Genomic DNA, 25,549 nt, shown 5'->3' on the forward strand with positions numbered 1-25,549 from the left:
GTAACGTTGACATGTTAGTTGAAAGATTGAGCTTTAACGCATGAAAATCAGTCATATTTCATGTCATATCTTCTGCTCATGGTGCTGCTCAAGCTCGGAGTTATCAAGCCAAGTAAAAGAACCTAAGAGAGGAGGAAAAAAAAGAAACACGAGAATGAGAAGCTGAGAAGCAGAAGTAAAAGAAAAGGTGAAAGACGAAGATGAACCAAAGACGAAATAATAGAAAGAGATTGAGTTAATGGTAGACAGAGGATTGGGTAAGAGAGTTGAACATTTAGTCATAGTCAGAAGAGAAAAGAAAGGGAAAAAAGAAAGAGATTAAGAGACGAGGGAAAAGAGAGAGAGAGAGTTAAACATACTTTGCTTAAAATCATATAACAAGCAACAACTCAGAGCTTGAAAGACTGAGAAAGATATAACCAGGCAAGAGAACGAGAGTGAAAAAGGAAGAGCTTTTTTTTGTTTTAAATATTATAATATATTATCATCAACAGTGATTATTATTGTTCATAGATTTGTTAAAGTATAACATGGTTAAGTTGATTATATTAAAACTGTACCATTTTAATAGCCATTTAATGGTTATTTAGCTCCTCACAACGGAGTCTCAGAAGAGAGGAGCGATTAAGTGTGTTTTTTTTGTTTCATAGTGTTTTCCACTGGCTCTAAAAGCGCTTCGAGGCCTGTTCCGTGGAAGGAACAGAAAGATGGCTTCCAGTGCGTCAAAATCAACAACATCATCAACAACAACAACCTCTACAAGTAAACCAAGTGGATCCTCATCAGTTACAGGTACCATTGGAGGTAGCGGTGGAGCCTCTTCTGGTACTGAAGTCAGTGGCGATCACACAACAACAACAACCTCTTCACAACCCTCATCATCATCATCGGCAACACCAACCCAAGCAACAGCGGCAACATCATTCCCAACCGGAACAACAACACCATCAACGACGATAGGAATCTCATCATCATCATTTTCATATTCATCAAACACAGCGACATGTACAGCTTCAACCACAACAACCACAACAACAACAACTAGTACACCATCAGGTTTATCTGGTTCACCTTCAACACCAGGAACAACAACCGAAATATCTTCAGTAGGAGGTGGCGGGGGAGGGGGAGGCGGGGGAGGAGGTGGAGGTGGTGGTGTAACTAGTGGACTTGGTGTTGGACCAGAAGGATCAACATCACCAACAACCGAATTAATACCGGAATACGATCAGCATGGACATGGACATTATTTTACAAAGAAAACATTTCACAAGCCTACTTATTGTCACCATTGTACTGATATGCTTTGGGGTCTTATTGGTCAAGGGTGTATTTGTGAAGGTGAGCCGATTCAATTACCTAATTAACCCAAACTTTGATTTCCAAGTAAATCTACAATCAAGTTTGATCCAATCTGCAAATCAACATTTACTCAGTTTTTTCATCCTAAACCATATTCCCAACCTTAACCATGCACTTTTACCATGCATTAGATTTAACCTGGCAAATCCATTTTCCCATTTGTTTTGCTAATCTTTCATTCTCTATCAACCGAAAAGTCTAATTGTTAGTTATCATGATCACTATCTTCCTGTTTCACCTGATTAACGTCTTTTTGTTATCATTTTTCTTAAACCCATTTTTACATAAACACCCTTGTTGTGGATTCTGGTTAGGAAGAAAGAGTCAAATTAGATTTCATTGAATTGAATATCCAAGCATTTAGATAGCTGAACGAGAATGGCATGAATATTTACCTGCTATTAAATTTATCTGGATTTTCTTCTCTATCATTATGAAAACATAGATCAGCATCGATAACAATACCGAAATAATTGTTCATCACATAGATTGCAGCATTTAAAATGTTTGATAATAAAAGGACGAGTAAGTTTTTATCATCATAAGAGGCTTCCCTCAACATGTAAAAAGCTTTAACCGCAATATCAGCATTATCATATGTTATTATGAGCGATCCATATTCATAATAGATTGGACCAATTTTGCGGTGTTTATAAGCTAGAATAGTGATAAGAAAAAGACTAACAATTAGAAGAAAATTAGACAACAATTTAAGGCCGAAATTCGAAACAGACATTTAAATGTGTGTTTAATCAGCTGAAGTGACAATAGCTGCAGCTGCGATTCAATTTACTCTAGATTTGAGTTATTTCATAGTTATATTGAACCCTAAAAAATAAGATTTAACCATTATATTCAATTTAAGGTTGATTACCATAAAAATTATCGTTAATATTTTCAATCAGTCGATATTCAGTTGATAACCAGACATTATTGAACTTGCAATGGAATCATTTTTTCCATGTTTACTGCATACAATTGTTTCCCAAAATAAATTTAAAGTTCATTGTCTTTAAAATTGATTAGATTTGATCAGGTAAAAATAAATTGCCGGATCAAAGTGAATCAAGTTAATAATTTTGTACCAAAAAATACAAAACAATAAGTAAACCTTTAATTATATTGCAAGTCATCCAAATTTAAGTTCAACCCTTCAACAATTTACCCATACAAAAACATGATAATTTAAAATTTTTCACCTTTTCAATTCAAATTTACCCAACTATTAATTATATTTAATGATAATAATGATAATAATAATAATTTAATGATTTTCTTTCTCTTTTCTCTTCACAATTTCATATATATTTTCATTCATGGATCGTCAATTCATTATCAAAACACACACACAAAACTTGATCAACCCTTCAACTATTCAACCTGATTATCAATCAATTGATATTTAAACCTTTCATGATTTCCTGATTATCATCAATTTAGTGTGCAATTTTGTAGTTCACGATCGATGTCTAAAAACTGTAGTCTCACCTTGTTCAACAATAGCTTCAAATGTGATCAAAGTAAGTCCAAATCAAACGCTTTAATCAACCTTAATTTAACCTTAAATCTGACACTTAACCACAAATTGACATTTTTGTGGTTAAAACTTAAAACACAATCAAATTAATCGCTCAAAGAGTCAATTGATTCCCATGGAAATCATATTAATATGAATTAAGATTAAACCAATTCTAGCAAAATCTGATTCCACTGCAAAATGAACAATTTTCACTGTTAGCCAAATGATCAACTCCGCGATTAATTTGATTTGTTGAGCTTTAAACTCGATGAAAACGATATGATTAAAGTCAATTTTATAAACTATCGAAATGAACATTTTTCTGCTAATTGAATCAATTTAATTAATAAGTTAATTGATGCTTTTGTCAGGACAATTGAATTGGGAAACAAAAATACATTGTTTAAATGCAATTTGATAGATATTTTAATGGAAAGGCAAAGACAGATAAAGATGCAATAAGAGGATGAAAATGAAGATGAGATGATAAACGGAACAATAGGAAAAAGTAAGAGTGATGATTCGAGAAGAAAGACTCGGATGACCTGATCAATCGTGTTACTAAAAATAGACTTTTTCACGAATATATAAACTTGAATCTTGTGAGGTCACAATGAATTGGTTAGAACAGCCTAACAAACTATTCCATTCATAAATTGATTACTTATCCTGAATCCATTCCCTCTAACCTCCTCCTCCTCTTGCATCTTCCCCATCCTCATCTTCATCATTCTCTTCCTGGAAACATCTTTCTGGGTCAATGGTTGACAGTTATATTCATGAAAATTTGTGTCTCAATTGATTTTTCAAACGTAATTCTCTTTCCTCATTTCACCTAAAAATGAATTCTCAATGAATTTACATTTAATCAAACCTTTCCTTTTGTTTCCCAATAAACATGTTTACCTTTTCGTTCAACTTTCGTTCTTCCTAAACCGTTCTCATTCACTTCCTACGATATTTTCACCAAACTGTATCAACATTTAGGTCATCATGAATTAGTCTTTCATCTTCACCTTCACTTCTTTTTTTTTGCCATCGCTATTTTTTCCTCAATGAAAAGTAATTCCAAGGTACAGTCTAGTGAATGTGTGACTGTATAACAATATAAGGATAAGTTCATCTGGAGCCATTATCATTATCATTCCTTTGCTCAACTTTTATCTTCCCTTTTGAATGTACCTTTGAGATGATAAACTCATTATGAATCTTTGCAATGAAAACGTTTTTTCTTCCTCTTCTTCCGCGCATCTTCCATGTGGAGTAAAAAAAACTAACAACCAATTTCTCAATGGAATATCTGAGCTAAGCTTTATTTCTTGAGTGAAAAAGATGAGGAAGATGATGAAGGGAATGGTGAAGATTAAGATGATGACGAGGTTGCAAGATATGAGATGAAAAAAAGGTCATAGCCTCAAAATTGGTTGTAACCTAGATTTGAGGATGAGAAGGGGAAGAGAAGGCAAAAGGGAGGCAAAAAAGGATCACATTGCTTTTGGTAGACTGAATGAGTATAAAGTGAGAATGATGTGAATAAGTGTGTCAAAGGGGAAAGAACAACAGATTTTACAGAATTCATCCCTTCTTCCAAACTCCCTGTGACCTCTCTCTTTGCGAATTTTCCTTACAAGTTGCAATTCGATCAATGAAATCCACAGAAGAAGAGGAATGATGATAATGATGATGATGGAGAAGAGGCAATGTTAGGAAATTATCTTGAGCATTGTATGTAGTATCGTGACCCAGTGAGAGAGTAAAGTTGATCCAGTGAGGCTGATGGTTTAGGTTAACTGGGAGTCGGTGAGTTGCAGTGACGTACGGAGGAGCTTTGATTGAGAATGGCTTTGAATTTTTGTGTGAATGAAGTGAGTGTTTTTGGAAGATGAAAGCATGATGATGATGGGGAGAGAGAGAGAGAGCTGCAAGTGGGGTTTAACCATGGCCCTGATAGTAAATGTATGGATAGGAAGAAAAAAAAACATTGTGAGTTTTGTATGATTTTAGGTTATCCGCCATGTTACTGACAATAGATTTGAGTTATAAATGGAATGAGCTAAAAATAGATTTTATGACCTAAACTCCTCCTCTTGGCCCTTTAACCAATTCTAGTCTCTTTCGCCACTCTCTTTGCTTCTCTGTCTAGAATCATCTTCTAGGTCGTCGTCATTCCATCTTGCCTGTTCAGGATCAACATCATATCGATCTTAAACCATAACAACCTTACCTTGCTTCACCTCTTCAACACTCAGCCACTTAACCAAATGTACAACAAGCCTTTCTGGCTTCTGTTAATTTGCTTACTTTCCGTTTTCCGTTTCAACTCTTTTTTTTCATAACTTTTTGCATCATCTTTTTTTTCATCAGCTCATGATTACATGATAATTGTTGAAAATGCTCACTTGCTTGGGAGTAAATAATATTGCTAATTTTAGATTGTACAATGAAATGTAACCATCAATTGAACTATCAGTTGAGTCTTTTTTTTCAAATTTATTCAATGCGCTTCACTTAACATGCAATATTTCCCAATTCAATGAATTTTCATTCAACAATTGAGTGTTAACAGTTAACTTAAGGGAATTGTTTGACCCAATTTCAACGGACTTGTTTGAATAGACTCATATCAAGACACAACTAGACATTACCTTTTTGGTCCCAAAAATAAGGTCACCAATTAACAGTTTACATTTATTTAGTTGATCTTTTCACCTTTGTTTCCCTTCTCAATCCTTTGATCACACTTTCACCCGATTTAACCATTCATTTGATTAATCTAATTTTCAAAGGAAACCTTTGTTTCACTTCAATCCATTACAATGTTTCAACTCTTTCCATTCACATGATAATTTCATAATCATCCAATACTCTTTACCTGATTATCTGATTAACCAAACATTACTGATCATTTGATCAACATTAACCTTATCCTTGATCAAAAACCAGTCTCAAACCAAACTCTTGAAAAGTCAATTTTGCACTTTAATCCAAATTCATAAGACTTGAACAATTTTACTGCAAAAATCAACTCAAATCATCAACTGTTCAGATTCATGTTGAGATTTTCCTAGAATGTTTCATTGGAAATGTGAATGTTAATTATTGTTATATCAATATACAGATTGAAAATGTCCACATAAACCTCACCTGGTTCACATCTATCAACTCTTATCCCTTTTTATTTTGTCATTTGCTCTATTATATTTGCATCATCTTCTAATCATCTTCATCATCTTGATAACTCTTTTTTTTCTTCTTCTCTTCCTCTTCATTATAATTCTTTCTGTTTACTGTTTTCTTCATCTTCTAAGGATGTTTCCCTTTCCTCTTTTGTCATCCTTCTCCTCATCCTCATCATTTCCATGTCGATCTTGGTTAGACAGAGTAAAATGGAGAGAAAGAAAGACTGAGACATTGTCTATTATATCATGTTGTTTCAATGAATTTTCTGAATCCAGGTCACTTGAATCAGCTGATGAACTATGAATGACGTCAATGGTAAAAGGGATTGGGAGGAGTTATGAGCTTTTTTTCAGGTTAAGGTTTGATCTCGATTATAAACTCTCTGAACATTTAGAGTATTTATCATCTTTAAAAAGCTGCAAAAAAAAAGTCTCAATCAATTTTCAGTGCTAATGATGAGGATGCCGAGCCGGATGATGTGCATTAATTAGCCAACATCAAATTGTAACCTCAAAACAAGAATCTTTCAACATTGAAAAGCAAACATTTAATGTCTATTTAAGATATGAAAGTCAAGCTAAATATAAAAGCCTCAACATTACTTTCATTCAAAATTTTGGGTTAAATGTTGGGTTAAATCTGGATTTTTAATTATTACCTTTTGTAACAATTTTCAATCGTCAATGTGAATTGGGTAAACGGTTTAAATTTAAAGGTTACAACAACAAAACTGTTGAACCCAAATTTGAACCTAAAAATATAAATCAATAATAATTGATTTGTAAATTGAATTGGGAGAGAAACGAAATTGCAATTTAAAGAAAATGTTGTTTTGGCTTTTGATAATAATTTTGCTGTAAATTTCATGTTCGATATAAAGTTGACTTTAATCATGGTTAATATTTAGGTGTGTTATTAATGCTTATCATGCTTTCTTCTTGTTTATCCAGAATCCGGTTCCCCATTGTTGGTCTGAAATAGGACATTTTAAAAGAAAATTTTGCAACGTTTGTCGTAAACGAATTGAAGATCAAAGTGCGGTTCGTTGTGAAACTTGTGAATATTGTGTTCATCTCGAGTGTCAAGACTTTAGCGTTGCCGATTGTAAAGAATGTGCCACTTACGTTCCTGACCAAGAACTGGTAAGAATCATGAAAACATGAAAATGCTAAAAGCATGAAACGAAGAAAACTTCAAAGAAAATTGAACCAAAATTATCGACAAATGATATTGATAACAATTTAATGAAATGGTTTTAATAAAGCAAACTTTGAATTTAAAAAGTCAATAACAGAATCCTTATGAAACTAAAAAGCTTAAAAAATGATTATTTTCATGTTTCATGAATAGTTTATAGTCTGAAGCGCGCTTTTAAAGCTCAACTTGCAATTGCTTTTGCATTGAAATTTTAAGCTATACGAATCAACAACGAATTTAAATATTGAAAAAAAGAAATTAAAATCATTTCCCATTTTTCTATGAATCATGAAAAAGGCTTTAAAATTTTCTCTAATTGTGTTTACCAGACTCTTGAAATTGTTGTAAACAGTGAGACCAGACAGTAAAAAAACTCATCAAAATTTCAATTTTCAGGTGTTAAGAAGTAAACAATTAGTGTGAATGATCGATTATTTAACCATGTTAGAGATGAACGAATCAATATAATGAATTGCATAAAGGACTCAGTCAAGTTTTAATGGAACAGATGAATTTCTGAAATTATTATCATTAAATCCATCAACTAGGAAACCAATCAAATCTGAATCGATACAGTTTTTAAGAATAAAATTGATAATTTTTACTCCTTCAAAAGATTATCTGTCAAGATGAAGTTATCTGTGATTCAACTCTTTACACCATCAGAATTGCTCTGAATATTGATATAATCAGCATTCATGATTAGCCGTGCTAATCAGTTTTTTGAATGAAAAAGAGCGAAAATTTGAGACGAGCAAAACAAATTTCTTTGCATTTTTCTGGCTAATCATTAAAGATTCGTTCTTTTCTGATTGTTTCAGTTATGAATTAATTCTGAACTAATTCTTTTATTGAACTTGATCTACGAGAAATGCACGAATTGAGAGTATCTCAGATCAAAAGGTTTTGCTCGACTCAACCTAATGAAATGATTTTTACCATTTGGTTAAGCACATCAAGTAGAGTTAACTGATTCAACTTTCCTACATTTGACCTGAAAATTGAACATTTAATTTAATTTCTAATTGTTAAACTCATTAAGTTTTCAGTCTTAACATTAAAGTTAATTGTAAATTGGTTGTTTTGCCATTTCAAGATTAACATTTAGATTTAGAATGGTGTTTAATTTTGATTCAATTTTGTTTCATTTTAACAATAATCTCAGTTGGTCTGAATCTTGGCTGTTTTGTGATCAGGAAATTAACTTTCTAATCAAACCAATCCAATTGAGGTTTTTTTTATTGTACATGTTAATACTAATTCCTGAATTGATTAACTCTCATTTTGTTCCCTTCTATTCTGATTCTGTTAACAGCCAAAAGTAGTACAATGTCACCACTGGAGGGAAGGTAATCTTCCTCCTAATTCTAAGTGTCATTATTGCCGTAAATCATGTTGGTCTGCTGAATGTTTAGCTGGAATGAGATGTGAATGGTGCGGTTGGACGGTAAGTTAATTGTTCAATTACAATAATAACTGATGACAACCATCAAAGTATTTCATTTGAAAAGGTGAAAAGGCAAAATTCACAGTTACAGTTAAATCAATGGGTTCAATCAGAAACGTTTTCAGTTGCCTTTCACTTCTTTCCCTTCATTCAATGAATTATTTATAGTATTAAACAACAACAAAATCAAAAAAAAGCATTTACCATCAATATAAATGTTACACCAAATTTAACAAATGATTGTAAAAAAATTAATGACTGTTAAGATGATAGTTGACACTTTGATGGTTGATCATTGTTAGTTAATAAAAGATGATTTTGAAAAGTCTAGCTTTTCTAATCCTAATCTTGCCTCGTTTAATTAATTTTTTGTGCTTTTTTCCTCGCCAGGCTCACGCAATTTGTTATAAACAATTGAATCCTGAATGTAATTTTGGTCTAGTTCAAAGCATAATGTTACCACCTTATTGTGTTAGCATTCCACGTACTGATGTACCCTTGGAGACCATTATTGGCGTTCAGAATCGCAAGAAAGGAGATAATGTAGCTCGTAAGTTTAGTAAGTGTTGTCCTCATTGTTGTACGTTTTGCCCGATTGTTCCTGCCGCTCTCATCGTCACATGAACACTCTCGATGGATACTCTTTTGATCAACTGTCAAACGTTACTGGTTATCGCTTAGATTTGATGGAGTATATCATTTGCTAATTTACTTGTTATTTCGAGGTTTATTTCATCTGATTTTCAAGACGAAATGTTGATAAATTTATTCACGCAAATGACTGTTGTGTCTGCTTAAAATTGCATTGAATTTTCATTTAGTTTCAATCTGATTTAATAGAGCCATTTTTGTGACTCTCAGACCTGAAATATGATTTCCTAAGCAATCAGAAATTAAGGTTTTCTAAGATTTAACTCAAATAAAAATTTCATGTCTAAATTAGGGATTCATTTAGATACATTGATTTGAAGAGATACGAAGAGATACGAAGAGATTCGGATACTTCAATTTAAGTACAAAAATTGAAGGATCAATCATTCAAATTGTCAATTTTAAACACAAGACTAGACAATAAAAGATAACGTTAGCATGGATACTTCCTCGTGATGGCAGCTGACCATCAATCACATATGTTTAGTTTTATATTAAATGTTACAAGAAATGAGTGTTTTCAAAGGGCTGCAATGAATGAAATATTTTTATTCAAAATCAAAATATAATTTTTAAATGTTTGGTTTTAGTCTTGTAAAGTTGACTTAATGTGTAGTTTAATGTTAATGCATGTTGATAGACTGTAGTTTTGTATCGCTGTTTTATGTTGTAAATTTGTTCGTTTCTCATTGATGATTATGTTACTAATTGTTTTTTTGTCTCGATTTAACAGCAAGAAGTAGTTCAGAAGAATTAACGGGACCCGATCAACGAACTAAATCAGAAGCCGAAGAATACCCTTCACCTAAAGATAAAGATAAAGATGAAGGTAATTCTGAGTGAATAAGAGCAATAAGAGCATTATCAACTAATGTTTAATTTTTACTAACTCTAATAGAGGTAATCAAAATCTATGATGGAAATGCTTCAATGAAAAGACGTACATTCCGGACAATCACCATCTCACGAAGTGCAAACAAGGAACAGATAATTGCTGCTGCTCTTCGAGCTTTTCATATTCATGATGATCCTAAACATTATATTATAACAGATTTTTATGGTAAATATTGGATCAGTTGAAAAATATCGCATTTCCATCCAGCTTGTTCAAGACTTGAATAGTTTTAAATTTTCATTTTCTTCTTCAATTGAGCCTTCATTGAAAATTCAATCAGAAAAAAATCGGAACGATTTGGATTATGGAAAAGGAATACAAGTCCAACAATACGAACGAATAGTAATGCTAATAATAGATTTTTCTTCGAAAATTTTTATAAAATTCCAAAGTTATTTGCTTAAAAAGTATTCAAGTTGAACAAGCTAAGGATGAGATAAAATGCGACATTGATTTGATTCCAATTCTGAAAAAACAAAAGCTCTTTTACTAATTCATATCTTTTCATTTTTTCATCAATTTCAATGATCTTTTCTATCTTTATTCAGACTCTAATGAGAAAGAATTATGTGATTTCATGCCTATCCCCAGTTTAACTAGAAAAGAAGGTAAACGACCTGGTATATTCTTTAGGTTTCGTCCTCCTAACCTTTCACAGGGATCTATTAGAGTTTATCCAGGAAAACTAAAGTAAGCTCAACTAACTAATCAATCAACTGAGACAATCTTGTCCTTCAACCAAAAAAATGTCATTCAAATAACCATTTTTGCATATTTATCAATCAAAAACCAGAAAATGTTCTTGATCTAGTTTTCCTCTTTATTTGCAAAATTAAACATTCAACTGAACTTTCAACAATTTCATTTTCACATTGATTGGACTGATGGATCAGATATTACTATGATTTTAGTGATTGTTGAATCGCTCATAATCATAATCATGTAATTTCTGTCACCAAACTCACGATACTTTTTAATGCATAATAATAATGGCAACAGAATGTGTTATTTGAATGAACTCTTTTGGTCATTTCAATCTTTTTCAACAATCCTTTTGAAAAATATAATCATCAATTTAATTTATTTAAACAGTGTTTGCGTCAACGATACTTATTGTGTGATACCAGTAACTGATGATAATACGGTCGAGGAGGTAATTAAATCATCATTAGAGAGATTTGGTCTCGATCCCAAAGACATTAACAGATACCGCCTTGTAGAGGTTTCCTTGGAGAAAGGAGGTAAGTTTAATTGTTGAGTCAACTATTGTCACTTCAACTGATTAAATAACTCACTTAAATGTCTGTTTTTTGTTGCAATCTAGCTGTCCATGAAAGGACCATGGATAACCAAGAAAGTCCATGGGAGATAATTAAGAATGTAGCAAGGGTAAGATACTTTTCGCTAGATATTTATCGACATTTCTAATTATCTGTTTATTTTCTGGTTTTCATTATTTTTCAGGAATCTGTTCGTCAAAAAGAAAATACTCGATTCTATTTGCAAACCAATGATGAAGTTTACTGTTCCAATGTAGCAATATTTGTTGGCAATTTACCACCAAATTTATCCGAACGTCAATATGAAAAGATTCTTATTCATATTTTAACAAAACGTAAGTAATATTTAAATTCTGGCCTTAAATTGTTGTCTAATTTTTTTCTAATTGTTTCTCTTTTTCTTATCACTATTCTAGCTTATAAACACCGCAAAATCGGTCCAATCTATTATGAATATGGTTCGCTCATAATAACATATGATAATGCTGATATTGCGGTTAAAGCTTTTTACATGTTGAGGGAAGCCTCTTATGATGATAAAAACTTACTCGTCCTTTTATTACCAAACATTGTTGCTGACATGGTTCCAACAGGGGTTCGAGTATGTTGATTAACCTTTGTGTTTTTGTTGCATTTACTGATTGTTTTCACCTTTTCTATGCTCATCTATAGCCTTTATTAGTATTTGTTAATGTTAAAAGTGGTGGATGCCAAGGATTAGAATTAATTTCTGCCTTCCGTAAACTGTTAAATCCTTATCAAGTTTATGATTTAGAGAATGGAGGACCACTTCCAGGGTAATTGTCTAATTTCATTTAACTTCATTAATAAGATTTTCTCTCATGATTTTAGTGGGATAATATTGTAATAATAATTATGATTTCGTTCTTTTTATTCTAGGTTATATGTATTTCGATGTGTTAAAGATTATAAGATTCTGGTTTGTGGTGGAGACGGGACTGTTGGATGGGTTTTACAGTGTTTAGACAATGTTGGCCAAGACTCAATTTGCCAGTCACCGCCATGTGCTATTGTCCCTTTAGGCACTGGTAATGATTTAGCTCGAGTTTTAAGATGGGGATCTGGTTATACGGGTGCTGAAGATCCTATGACATTACTTAAAGATGTAATCGAAGCAGAAGAGATTAGGTTAGATCGATGGACAGTGGTCTTTCATACGGATGAACCTGCCCCTAGTTTACCGGGTTTACCTTCAAATCCTACGGGAACCTCAGAGGATAATGCTGCAATTTATGTGATGAACAATTATTTCGGTATTGGTATCGATGCTGATCTGTGTTTAGGTTTTCATAATGCTAGAGAAGAAAATCCAGATAAATTTAATAGCAGGTAAATGTTCATGCCACTCTTGTAGCCATCTAAATGGTTGGATATTCAATTCAATGAAATCTAATTTGACTCTTTCTTCCTAACCAGAATCCACAACAAGGGTGTTTATGTAAAAATGGGTTTAAGAAAAATGATAACAAAAAAGACGTGGAAAGAGCTGCATAAAGAAATCAGGGTTGAAGTTGATGGCAAATTAATCAATTTACCTCCAGTAGAAGGAATAATAATTCTTAACATTCTAAGGTAAATAATCATTTGCTGCCTTCATCATATTCAAATGTGTCTATCAAATTATATTAATACTGATCTCATTTTTATTTTTTCATAGTTGGGGATCTGGTGCCAATCCTTGGGGTCAAGAGAAAGATGATCAATTCTCAAAGCCTACACATTATGATGGGATGCTTGAAATTGTTGGTGTCACCGGAGTTGTACATATGGGTCAAATACAGAGTGGCCTTCGAAATGCAATTCGAATAGCCCAGGGTGGACATGTTAGTATTTATTACGACTATTTATTCAATATCTTTTGAAATGTTTACATCAGAGTCATTTATGATAAGCTTGGGTTGTTTAATTTTCAATATCAGTTAATTGAATTTTGCTAAAAGCAACAGCCTTTGTATTGAATAGTAGAGCGGAAGACTAATAATGAGCAATCATAATCAATCATGGAGACTCTGAGTATCTTTTTATAGTATTTGTTATTAATATTTATATTTCTTCACGTTTTTACTCACAGATTAAAATTAGAATTAACACTGAAATGCCAGTCCAGGTTGACGGTGAACCCTGGATTCAAGCTCCTGGAGAGGTTGTGGTTCTTAAATCAGCCCTCAAAGTAAGCTAATTAGCCTTACCTTCACTGAATTAACCTTAAATATTATCTAATTTATTTCATTTTTATTCATTTTATTTTATCAATAGGCAACTATGCTTCGTAAAACAAAGATGAAACGTCGTAACACTGAACCTGCCCTGTCTGCATCGGAAAAATCCTCCGGTGAAAGATCATCTGTAGCTTTAGGTGAAAAATCGTCCATCAGTGAGCGTCCAGATGAGTAGGAATGCCAACTGAACATCGTAACAAATTGAAATTGAAAAATAACAAGCTGTAATGTTGTTATTAACGTTGTTATACTTTCATAACTACAAAATGCCCAAAACTGAAAGTGGCCAAATCTCAAAAGTCTCGTATCGAGAAAAAGACGAGAACGCAAAAACCAAAGAAACAAAGAAACACAAACAATTAGTCCTTCTCAATTGAAAATTGAAATTTTTTTTATAAAAACTCAAGCAATTTGCATCTAAAGAATCATCAATCAAAATTCATATTGACAACCTTTTCTATTTTAAATGATCCTTCGTCGCCACCATCAACATCATCATCATGAACCATTTTCATCAGTCATTAATCCATTATCGTCGCCGCCACTGTCATTATCATCATCAATCTTTGATCATTGTTCAATTAATTCACCCAAATAATGGTCAATATATTGCCAATCAAGCGAAAAATTCCAATTTTGACAACAATTTGTATAAAAATAATCAGTTCAACTGGCTCATTTTTTGCCACCATTTTACTCAGCTCCGTGATCATCACTTCAATCATCAACCACCGCCATTATCATCAAAAAGAGATGATGAAGTGGAAGAGGAAAATCAATGAACCTGTAACATGCATTACTCGATTTCCAAATGATAAAAATGGAAGCTAATTTAATCACAATTTACTCTTTTAAAGCGAGGATACAACTTTGCAAGCAACCACAGATCCTCTTGTAGCTGATGTTGGTTTAAACTCTTTTTTTTCAATGGACTTAGTCAAAGGAGAAATTTCAAAGACTCCTGAGAATTTAAATAGAAAATAAATGATTAAATCAGAATGAGAATCACAATTGGATTACCGTAACTTTTTGTGCTTCTCTGACTTTTTTTTCAAGTTTCTATGAAAAGTTTCTTGAAATCTTTTTTTCTGTGATTCTCTGTTTCCATTCCAGGATTTGATGGTTAAAATTGATTGAACCTGAGAAGTTTTCTTTTCCTGATAGATTCAATCTTTACCTTGTTTTTAATAATTGACGCAAATGAAATCAAATGGTTACTATCAATTTGATTTTGACAAATAAGCAAATTGTGAAGTTACAAATCAAATCGCCACCATTTTCAACCGAATCAATTTTATTAACAACCAAAAAAGCACAAGATTGAGTGTTTTTTGTACGCTCACATTTTCCCCCTCGCTTCATTCATCAAATTCGTTCGTTTGTTATTCGACTCAATTATCTCTTCACAACATATTCTTAGACAATACCTGATTGTGTCTAATCAAATGTGAATGGAAGTATTTAGATGCTGTGAAAACAAAAGATCCAAAGACATCTTCTGGAGACATCAAGACTCAGCAAAAGGATTAAATAATCAGTGTCTATTATTTAGCCATAAATATCCTTGTAATATAAATTGATTGTTTTAATGGTGATAATTTACGCAAATTCTAGTTGAACCATTTTTTATTAAGCTTTATGTGTAAATTTGAAAGAAAAGCAAATCTCTCTTCACCTCTTCACTCTCTTTCTATCTTCCTATTTCATCTCTTTCAACCTCTTCCAGCAAAAATCGATTAATGAAAAAATATAACAGAATCCAGGAGACGCCATTGAAACAATTATACTCTCAAGATCAACTCATGTTTGGATGATAGTTTTTTTGTGATTTTTGATGATGAACTATCTCTTGATAAAGATGCTCTATCAAAGCATATCAAGGAATCAAATCTGGATTGACTTGGAGTGACAAAAACACTGGAAATGAACTCCAAAAGTGTCTTCATTTTATTTTCGGATTCTGGTTTTCTGGTTCCAAAGACAGTCTCAGTCAATCAACAGCAACACAGGCAAAAGCTGTAAAAGCAAAACTCAAAAGAAATGTTTTTTACCGTTTTCAGTGAACAACAAACTGGTTAACTTGAAGATGGAAAGTTATGCAAATTCAAATTACTAAGAAAGCCTGACTTGGAAGCTGACAAAAGATGAAGATCTAAATCTTGAGTTATCATTATCGAGACCAGTTGATGGTGCTAATGGAATCAGTGAAGCGTCGATTGAACATTGTATTTGTAAAATGAAAGGAGTTGAATAGAGATGAAAATCATTTATATTGCAAGCCAAGTTTGCCAATAACTTTTCTTCTGGGCAGTTGAACTTTATCTGATTTTTTGTCTATAACAAATAATCAAAACCAATCAGCGAAAGCAAAGAGTTATATTTCTTATTTTAAACCATAACTTTTCATCTGTAATCAAAAAGCCAATGAATATATGGATACATGGTAAAGCAAAAGCAAGGAAAGGATGAAAATTCAAAAGACGAGAATCACAAAAGTACATTCAACTTTTATTCCCAGATGAACTCGCAAAGTCGCAATGTTCATTTGGACAACTCTTTTTTTAGTTTGAGTCAGTAGATGGTGACCATCAACAGTGATTAATAATGATTTAACAATTGGAAACATTTACAAAAAAAAGCAAATTGGAAAAAAAGTTAACAATTTACTTTGCAAAGGTTTGCAAAGTTCATTTTAAATTGTATGTCTTGACCAGACAACACACACACACACACACACCAAACTCACACACATGAACCCTTGTTAATTACACATTACACGCAAATTAAGATTATTATATTATAAATAAACCCTTAGAGAGCAGGTATTGATGACTAGATGGATACGAAGACTTTAATTATACATTTATACATAAATTTGCGATTGAATGGTTTTCACGAGAATCAAAAATATAACCAAATTTGTCAAACAAACGTAGGTGCTTCCGATGCTGATGATTAACATGATTTACTCAAAGATGATACAGCTGATATTACATTATTTTACAACCATCAACAACAAGCCTTTGACTCTCTAGTGGCCTTAACCATTTGTAAAACACACACACACATACATGGATACAAAGCAACACATTACGAGCTAAACGCAACTAACCAACCAAAGCAAAAACAAGGCATGGCTAGAAAGTCGGGTTAACAATCAACAAATCATACAGATTGACGTTTGAATTTTACAAATTAAATTTACTTTATCAATATATATATATATATGTATAAATAATCAATTAGGCTCAATTATTATCAATTGTTTTACAAGAATACAAAATGTTTTACCTTTCAATTAGATCCCAAGTCAAAAGCAAATCAATTTTAAAAAAGGAAAACCATTTTATTTTATTTTTCTCGTTTTGTTTTGTTTCTGCTTACAGTCAATGAAACTTTGTACCAGATTAATCTGGATTTGAATCAGTACATGATTATAATCATCACCAATGTTTTCAACTTTCACCACCGCCACAACCACCGCCGTTATCATCTTCATCGACTCTATCATCTCTTCAATATCAGACGTAAAACCAGGCAAAAAAGTCATCTTTCAAAAATCTCTCGTCACTTTCATTCAACCATTTTTATGTTGAACCTTCCTTTTTTTGATTCCCTTGTTTATGTCCATTGATCATGATTAACGTGTTAATTATGACGATTGTTGAAACTATTACATTATTATGTATATTTATGATGATATATTTATTATTATACAGTGAAGGTAAACTTTGTTTGCTTCCTTTGTTTTATTAGAAAATCATCATTTAAGAAATTTTTTGGTTTACTTTTTGTTGATATTTTCCTCTTATTTGGTTAAACTGTTTTCAATAGATTCCAATGAGTCAATGTTTGATCACAATAGCCATTTTGTTCATTAATCAGTTACAATTATATTTATTAAAAAATAGTGTAATAGTTGAAAGGAAAACCCAAAAAATTAACCCGAAAACAACCCAAATTTAACCCAATAATCCACTTTTCCCCATTTGTTTGAATCTTTCTATATATTGCTCTATTGTGCCATCCATACAATTATATTAATTGATGACTTAAACTTTCTCTCATCTGATTGTCAATGGGTAGTTAACCCTTTGATATTCAAATGTTATTATTTACAACAAATTAAAAATGTTTCCAACAAAATTATCAAACTGTTTTTAATTGCAAGGGGCATATTAAATATGCTAGATTATATTAGGTTATGTAAATTCATGTAGACTAAATTTTTATCTAATCGACCAGACTTCATCAGGAGAGACGCTTTTATCAAACTGTGTATCTGAAGATCTGTGAGGTAGTGTCCAGTCTAGTTCGGTTCGTAATGCTAATCATAGAAATTTTCTCGCGTCTTTCCACAATATAATTAAAAGGCTAAAAATGACTAACACTTGAACAAATGCAACAAATGATTGAAGAAATGCTTGAAACATATGCTTCTATCCAAAATTTCACAAAATATACATCAATTGAAGTTCAGTGAGCATATACAGGCCTAATCAGCTTCCTTAACTCATTGTTCAACTTCTTCATTTAGTGTTAATCTATTAATATTAGACACTGTATAAAGCTGCGGAGATACAATTTGAAGTTAAATTTATTATTTATTCATAATCAAACTAAATTTCATATTGTTTAAGAATCGTCCTGATGATTGCCAGACCCGGGTGTGATTAAGGATGCAATGCAAACAGAGTTTTAAGCAAGACAATCTCGAAGGAAATCTCTGAAATTTTTATCATAGTCGATGACCAACTCTTTCCACCAACTAGCATAGTTAGATTCCAGTTCCTTCAACCAACGATCAACGTTTTTAAATGCGCTGAGATCAACGTCTGCACCTTTAGCAGTCGTTATGGTAGCCAACACAGAAAGATCAGCCAAAATAATGGTGTCTCCACACAAGAACTTGGTCTTTGCAAGGGACTCATCAAGAAGTTTAACTTTATCCATGATAGGTGGTAAATTTGCTGGATCTGGTTTGACTTTTTGAAATACAATAGGCGATAGTAGGTGAAAATGCTTGCGTAGAGGGACCCAGTGTCCTAGTAAAGCCATCGTTCGACCGTTGCACGAGCTTTCACATCTTTGGGATGAAGACTACTTTCAGGTGCATACTTGTTAACCAAATAAGTCATGATTGCCCGACTGTAGAGAAAATGCAATGTAAATTTATGAATTAAATTGATGAAAATATCCCATCCAAGTTCACTGGCTTGAAAAATTCAATTTACAATCAATAGTTTTCTTTCGTTGCAAAGAAATATCTTTTTTTCATCATGAATCTTTGAACTTTTCTGGATCATTTTCATATTTTACCAAGCTTGGAATCTCTGAATTGCTAAACGAGTGACATTTAAATGTGAACACAAAGCTTAAATTTCAATTTTTGATAGATTCTGAGTGTCTTTTTGATTAACTTTGCTCAAAATTTAATAGCAAATAATCACATTTTGATGCAACCAGCATAAAAAGGACATCTATTTGTATTCCCTGAGCCCAGTTCACCAATAACCCATCATCTATTATCTTAAGTATCTCACCTTTCCCACAAAGCAAATCCATCATCGACCAAGGTTGGAATACAATGGAAAGGGTTGATCTAAAAGTAAAATAAAATATTGTATTTTATTAATGAATTCATTGATTTTTTCATAGAAACAAAATTTCTTTTATTTTCTAAAAAACTAGCAAATATTAGGGGATCGAAAACAACGCGACCTGAACGGCTTCGTCTTCTTGGTGGGTCTTTTTCTCATATTTGTTCAAACTACGCTACTTGTTCCATACATTTCTACCGTTTTTTCATGATATCTCGAAAACGAAACATAATTTCGAAAAATAGATTCGATGAATGAATCCAGTATAGAATTGTGTATCATGTGTCTTATAACAAAAAATTCTTGTCAAGGCAGCCTTAGCCTTCCTCCTTTGAAAGGACTCATAATCATAAAATTGAAATTGTCTGACAAAGTCTAACGTAAAGCGTGTGTAATTTGCCACTTGCTTTGATTAATCGATGATTAAAAAGATTTAAAACATTTATAACACATATATAATAACAAAATGAACATGATTATGAGATCTAAATTGAAACAAAATACAGAATCTAAAATAACATACCTTCACAAATTCGGGTTTCAAGTGTTCGCCTGCCATCAGATGGACCGTTTTAATCTCAAAAGGAAGGTTAAGGATTTTACCAACCATCAAAACTTGTCGACAAGGAGAAGAGAGGGGTAATTGGTACAGTTCGAGGACCATTTTGGAAATTTAAATTAACTTCAGTTAATCAAGCACAAAGTATTTTGACTGTAAATGAAACTCAATTGATATTCTTATTCAGTACGATGTAGAGCTAACCTTTTTTATTCATAAAAGATGAAAGTAGTTATGGGTTAGCACCTAATCATGATACACAGCAAAGAGTGAAGTAAATAATCCTCAAGTAATTAGGTTAAGTACAATTGAAGGGAAAGATTTTCATAATCACTCATGTAAAAGGAAATCACAGAAATCTGGAGAAATGTACGCCAATCAAAGATAAAATTTATTATTAGATGAATTAAAAACTATTTTACTAAAAAACTAAACTACTTTTGTCACTATACTGTCCACCCGCAAATCTAACAGATCTACCATTCATTAACATCGTATCGATCATACTCGAAAAGTGGTAAACAATTCAACATTTATTATCTTTCTTTTAAATTATAATTCGATGATTGATTCTAGTCAGAGGCAATTTACTATCGAGATTCGATTTGCTCCGTTTTGATTGAAAAGTTTTCACGAGAATCAAAAATCAAGAACCAAAGACAAACAAACCTGGATGCTTCTGGAGCTGATGATTAACATGATTAACTCCAAAATGTTATAGCTGATATAAATTATTTTCATACATCAAATCATTGCTTTGCTTGCTTATTTATTAATATTAAAAACCAAATTTTCGATTAAAATTATTATGATTATGATAATTGACAGACCCAATTAAGGATGCAATGCAATCAGAGCTTTAACCAAGCCTAGCACGAAAAAAACCTCTGATTCCTTCAACAGGTTCGGTGACCAACTCTTTCCACCAGCTAGCAAAGTTAGTTTCCAGTTCCTTCAACCATCGTTCAACATTTTTAAATGCGCTGAGATCAAGGTCTGCACCTTTGGCAGCTGTTACGGTAGTCATAACAGCAAGGTCAGCCAAAGTAATGTTGTCTCCGCACAAGTACTTGGACTTTGCAAGGGCCTCATCAAGAAGTTTGACTTTATCCATGAAAAGTGTAGCAACTGCTGGATCTGGTTTGCTTCCTTGTCTTATAATAGGGGAGCAGTATGAGTAAAGAGTTGAATAAAGTGATCCATTATCCCAGTAAAGCCATCGCTCGACAGTTGCACGAGCTTTCACATCTTTGGGATAAAGACTACTTTCAGGTGCATACTTGTTAACCAAATAAGTCATGATTGCCCGACTGTACAGAGAAAGATAGAGAAATAAGCAATTGCGATTCATGAAAATAGCTCAGCAATATCTTGAAGCCCACCTCTTCTAAAGACATTCAATCGTATTCTCTGAACTTATGTTCGTTCATCATCTACGTATTTTATTATCTCACAATCATTTTTGTTATGTATCTTACCTTTCCCACAAAGCAAATCCATCATCTATCAATGTTGGAATACAATGGAAAGGATTGATCTAAAAGGAAAAGAAATATCGTCATACACTGTTTAATCATATTATATCAAAAATTTATTTATGTAACAGTGAAAATTGACCTTATTATGAGATCGGAATTGAAACAATATACCAAATATAAAATAATATACCTTCAGATATTCGGGTTTTAAGTGTTCGCTTTGCGTCAGATCAAGATGTTTAGTCTCAACAGGAAGGTTGAGGATTTTAATAACCATTCTTACTGGTAGGCAAGCAGTAGAGTAGGAAGCTTGGTACAATTCAATGACCATTTCGATAGTTTAAATTGACTTCAGTTAATCAAGCACAAAATAAGAAAGTAGTTCAACTAATTAACTCAAGTTATGTTTCTAATACAGTACGATGTAGTTTTGCTTAGCTACTGTTTTATTTGTTGAAGAAAACAGCAGCTGTGGGTGATCTTGCAGCGCCACACCTAATCATGATGCTCAGCAAAAAGTAAGTTATCTTCTATTATTTCTGGTTTAAGTACAATTGAACTTGCATAATCACTCATAATTGAGTAGTTTTTATCAGATCACAGCAGTCAATGAGAAATTATGGATGAGTTTACATCAATCGTGAATAAGCTGTAACTCTTTAAGATTAGTTAAGAGTCATCATGATGATTGCTAGACCCGAGAGCGATTAAGTATGCAATGTAATGAGAGTTTTAACCAAGCCTAGCACGTAAAAAACCTCTGACTCCTTCAACAGTATCGGTGACCAAATCTTGAACAGGGGCTGCGACCCACTCTCTCCACCAACTAACATAGTTAGTATAGTTAGTTTCCAGTTCCTTCAACCAACAGTCAATATTTTTAATGCGCTGCGATCGACGTCTGCACCTTTAGCAGTCATTGTGGTAGACAAAACAGAAAGGCCAGCCAAAGTAATGGTATCTCCGCACAAGTACTTGGTCTTTGAAAGGGACTCATCAAGAAGCTTAACTTTATCCATGAAAAGCGTTGCAACTGCTTGATCTGGTTTGACTTCTTGGCGTACAATAGGGAAATAATAGGCACTAAAAAAGATAGAGTGAACCATTATCCCAGTAAAGCCATCGGTCTACAGTTACACGAGCTTGTAAGTCTTTGGGATAAAGACTGCTTTCAGGTGCATACTTGTTAACCAAATAAGTCATGATTGCCCGACTGTAGAGAAAAAAGCAATGTAAATTGATGAAAATAGCCTAGCACTTGAAAATTAAACACTTTAACACTTAAACAAATAAAAAATTAGACACTGTGCAAAGCTGTGAAGATACAATTTGCAGTTTTTATTATTTATTCATAATTGAACTAAATTTTATATTGTTAAAGAATCGCTCTGATGATGCTAGACCCGGGTGTGATTAAGGATGCAATGCAAACAGAATTTTAAGCAAGACAATCTCGAAGGAAAACTCTGAAATTTCCATCGTAGTCGATAACCAACTCTTTCCACCAACTAGCATAGTTAGATTCCAGTTCCTTCAACCAACGATCAATGTTTTTAAATGGGCTGATATCAAGGTCTACAGCTTTGGCAGTCGTTATGGTAGCCAAAACAGAAAGGTCAGCCAAAGTAATGGTGTGACCGCACAAGAACTTGGTCTTTGCAAGGGCCTCATCAACAAGCTTAATTTTATCCATGCAAGGTGCTACATTTGCTGGATCTGGTTTGGCTTTCTGCCATACAATAGGACAATAGTACGAAAAAATGCTCGCGTAGAGTGAACCAGCGTCCCAGTAAAGCCACCGATCTACAGTTGCACGAGTTTTTACATCTTTGGGATAAAGACTGCTTTCAGGTGCATACTTGTTAACCAAATAAGTCATGATTGCCCGACTGTAGAGAAAAAAGCAATGAAAATTTCATCTTAAGCCGACCTCTTTTACTGATATTTAATTGTATTCCCTGAACTTATGTTCGCTCAGCATCTGTTACGTTGAATTCTAATTCTGATGGTCACAAAAAATGCATCAAAACAATGAGTTGTTCACACATAACACATCTAAAAAATTTTACTTGGGTAGTTGTGTTTCCTGAACATAGTTTATCAGATAGGTCTCGCTATACTATTTCATGTATCTCACCTTTCCCATAAAGCAAATCCATCATCGACTAAGGTTGGGATACAATGGAAAGGGTTCATCTAAAAGGAAAAGAAAACATTTTTGTAATTTGTAAATAAATGCATAAATTTTTACATCGAAAGTTACTTTTATTTTCCAAGAAACTAGAAATATTAGGGATTGAAACTGATATTTGAAATTGAAACAAAATACCGAATATATTAAAATAACATAAATATGAAATATTAGGGGATCAGAATTACGTGACCTAAACAGATTCGTCTTTTTCTCATAGATGTTGAACCTATGTCAGTGATCTTATTAGTTTATTAAAGGTTGTAGCTGTCATTGAAATAGCTTTCGATATGAATGCATCATCATGATTATGATGATTAAGAAAACTATTATCTCTATCGTAAGTCAATATTAATTGGAAAATTTGAAAGGATTCATAAAATTGAAAAACACAAGCAATTGCTTGACAACGTCTAACGTAAAGCAACTAATGTTCAAGCTAATTTGTCACTTCGCTTCTAGACGAATCGATGATTACAAAGATTTAAAACATTTATAATACATATATAATAACAAAATGAACATGATTATGAGATCTAAATTGAAACAAAATACAGAATCTGGTATAACATACCTTCAGAAATTCGGGTTTCAAGTGTTCGCCTTCCATCAGATGGACCGTTTTAATCTCAAAAGGAAGGTTAAGGATTTTACCAACCATCAAAACTTGTCGACAAGGAGAAGAGAGGGGTAATTGGTACAGTTCGAGGACCATTTTGATGATTGAAATTAACTTCAGTTAATCAAGCACAAAGTATTTTAACTGTAAATGAAACTCAATTGATATTCTTATTCAGTATGATGTAAAGCTAACCTTGTTTATTCATAAAAGATGATAGTAGTTATGGGTTAACAGCTAATCATGGTACAGAGAAAAGAGTGAAGTTATATTTATCAAGCTTTCTGGGTTAAGTACAATTGAACGCTACGATTTCCATAATCACTCACAATTTTTATCAGATCACAGCAGTCAAAGAAAATCACAGAAATCTGGATAAGCTTACGCCAATCAAAGATAAAATATAATTCTCAGATAAATCATTCCGTTGCTATAATTGTCCACATCCTTAAGGATTATTGAGATTGACACCAAGATATGCACCTTTAGCAGTTGTTATGGTAGTTGTAACAGCAAGGTCACCCAAAGTAACTGTGTCTCTGAACAAGTAAAGGGTGTTCAATATAATTCGTTCCAAACTGGTGGAGCTTAAATTATGATAATCACAATCAAAATATGATAAGAAAGATAACCAGAGTAACATTTTACCTTTCATCCTTTACCTCTGTTATTGTGATGTTACACAAGTTATCTTTCTTATCATATTTTAATTGTGATTATCATAATTTAAGCTCCACCAGTTTGGAACGAATTATATTGAACACCCTTTACTTTGCGTTTGCGAGCGACTAATTAAGAATCTTAACTTTATTCATAAAAAGAATAGCGATTCCTGGATCTGGTTTGATTCCTTGGATAATAGGAAAATAGTACGAGAAAAGGGTTGCGTAGAGTGAAGCAGGGTCTCAGTAAAGCCATCGATCGACTGTTGCACGAAATGATACAAATTGGTATAGTTCGAAGACCATTTTGATAACTTAAATTGACCTCAGTTGATCAAGCAAAAAATAAGTAGATATGGGTGAGCTGCTAATCATCATACACAGCAAAGAGTGAAGTAAATAATTATCAAGCTTTCTGGATTCAGTACGCTTGAACGCTACGATTTTCATAATCACTCGCAACTGAGTAATTTATCAGACACAGAAGGTCATAGAAATTCTGGAGAAATCTATATCAATCAAAGATAAAATGTAATTCTTAAATGAAATGTATTTTTAGATAAATAGGAAAATATAACTGAAATCATAATGAACAAATGAATGATGAAATGAGTGGTTGTTAATAAAAAGACACATAACTTAACATAAATTGGCACAAATGGGCAAAAA

The 25,549-nt window shown here is 32.7% G+C and overlaps 4 protein-coding genes across 5 annotated transcripts; 1 reads left to right on the forward strand and 3 right to left on the reverse strand.

Annotated features, from left to right (window-relative positions):
* Window positions 1–352: 352 nt before the first annotated feature.
* On the forward strand, window positions 353–17,917 carry LOC107361875 (diacylglycerol kinase theta). Of its 2 annotated transcripts, none has more exons than XM_015928817.3 (18): window positions 353–1,341; window positions 2,803–2,882; window positions 7,012–7,203; window positions 8,574–8,705; window positions 9,096–9,264; window positions 10,090–10,185; window positions 10,255–10,416; window positions 10,800–10,941; window positions 11,344–11,492; window positions 11,576–11,640; window positions 11,716–11,866; window positions 11,948–12,132; window positions 12,204–12,328; window positions 12,432–12,881; window positions 12,969–13,124; window positions 13,210–13,375; window positions 13,624–13,722; window positions 13,809–17,917. In XM_015928817.3, exons 1-18 carry the CDS (start codon window positions 708–710, stop codon window positions 13,944–13,946), a joined length of 3,291 nt encoding a protein of 1,096 aa, XP_015784303.1. In that variant the 5' UTR covers window positions 353–707; the 3' UTR covers window positions 13,947–17,917. The 2 variants fall into 2 exon arrangements, with proteins under 2 accessions (XP_015784303.1, XP_015784310.1); XM_015928824.3 differs by having other exon boundaries at window positions 354–1,341; window positions 9,096–9,255.
* A 438-nt stretch (window positions 17,918–18,355) lies between these two features.
* On the reverse strand, window positions 18,356–20,181 carry LOC107361901 (glutathione S-transferase 1). The gene is given in 4 exon segments (XM_089267323.1): window positions 18,356–18,777; window positions 18,780–18,919; window positions 19,315–19,373; window positions 19,895–20,181. Coding segments are annotated over 4 exon segments (648 nt in total). The 5' UTR covers window positions 20,036–20,181; the 3' UTR covers window positions 18,356–18,469.
* A 501-nt stretch (window positions 20,182–20,682) lies between these two features.
* Window positions 20,683–21,854, reverse strand: LOC149093921 (glutathione S-transferase 1-1-like). Its single transcript, XM_089267324.1, has 3 exons — window positions 21,599–21,854; window positions 21,409–21,467; window positions 20,683–21,240 (listed from the first exon to the last, which is right to left on the reverse strand). The coding sequence occupies exons 1-3, from the start codon at window positions 21,737–21,739 to the stop codon at window positions 20,790–20,792; spliced, it is 651 nt and encodes a 216-aa protein (XP_089123450.1). The 5' UTR covers window positions 21,740–21,854; the 3' UTR covers window positions 20,683–20,789.
* Window positions 21,855–22,745: 891 nt separating this feature from the next.
* Window positions 22,746–24,469, reverse strand: LOC149093922 (glutathione S-transferase 1-like). The gene is made up of 3 exons (XM_089267317.1): window positions 24,174–24,469; window positions 23,546–23,604; window positions 22,746–23,297 (listed from the first exon to the last, which is right to left on the reverse strand). Exons 1-3 carry the CDS (start codon window positions 24,312–24,314, stop codon window positions 22,847–22,849), a joined length of 651 nt encoding a protein of 216 aa, XP_089123443.1. The 5' UTR covers window positions 24,315–24,469; the 3' UTR covers window positions 22,746–22,846.
* Between the last annotated feature and the right edge of the window lie 1,080 nt (window positions 24,470–25,549).

Source organism: Tetranychus urticae, chromosome 2 (assembly GCF_039701765.1).
Source record: "Tetranychus urticae isolate SD_2017Ah chromosome 2, NJAU_TeUrti_SD_1.0, whole genome shotgun sequence".
Lineage (NCBI taxonomy): Eukaryota > Metazoa > Arthropoda > Arachnida > Trombidiformes > Tetranychidae > Tetranychus > Tetranychus urticae.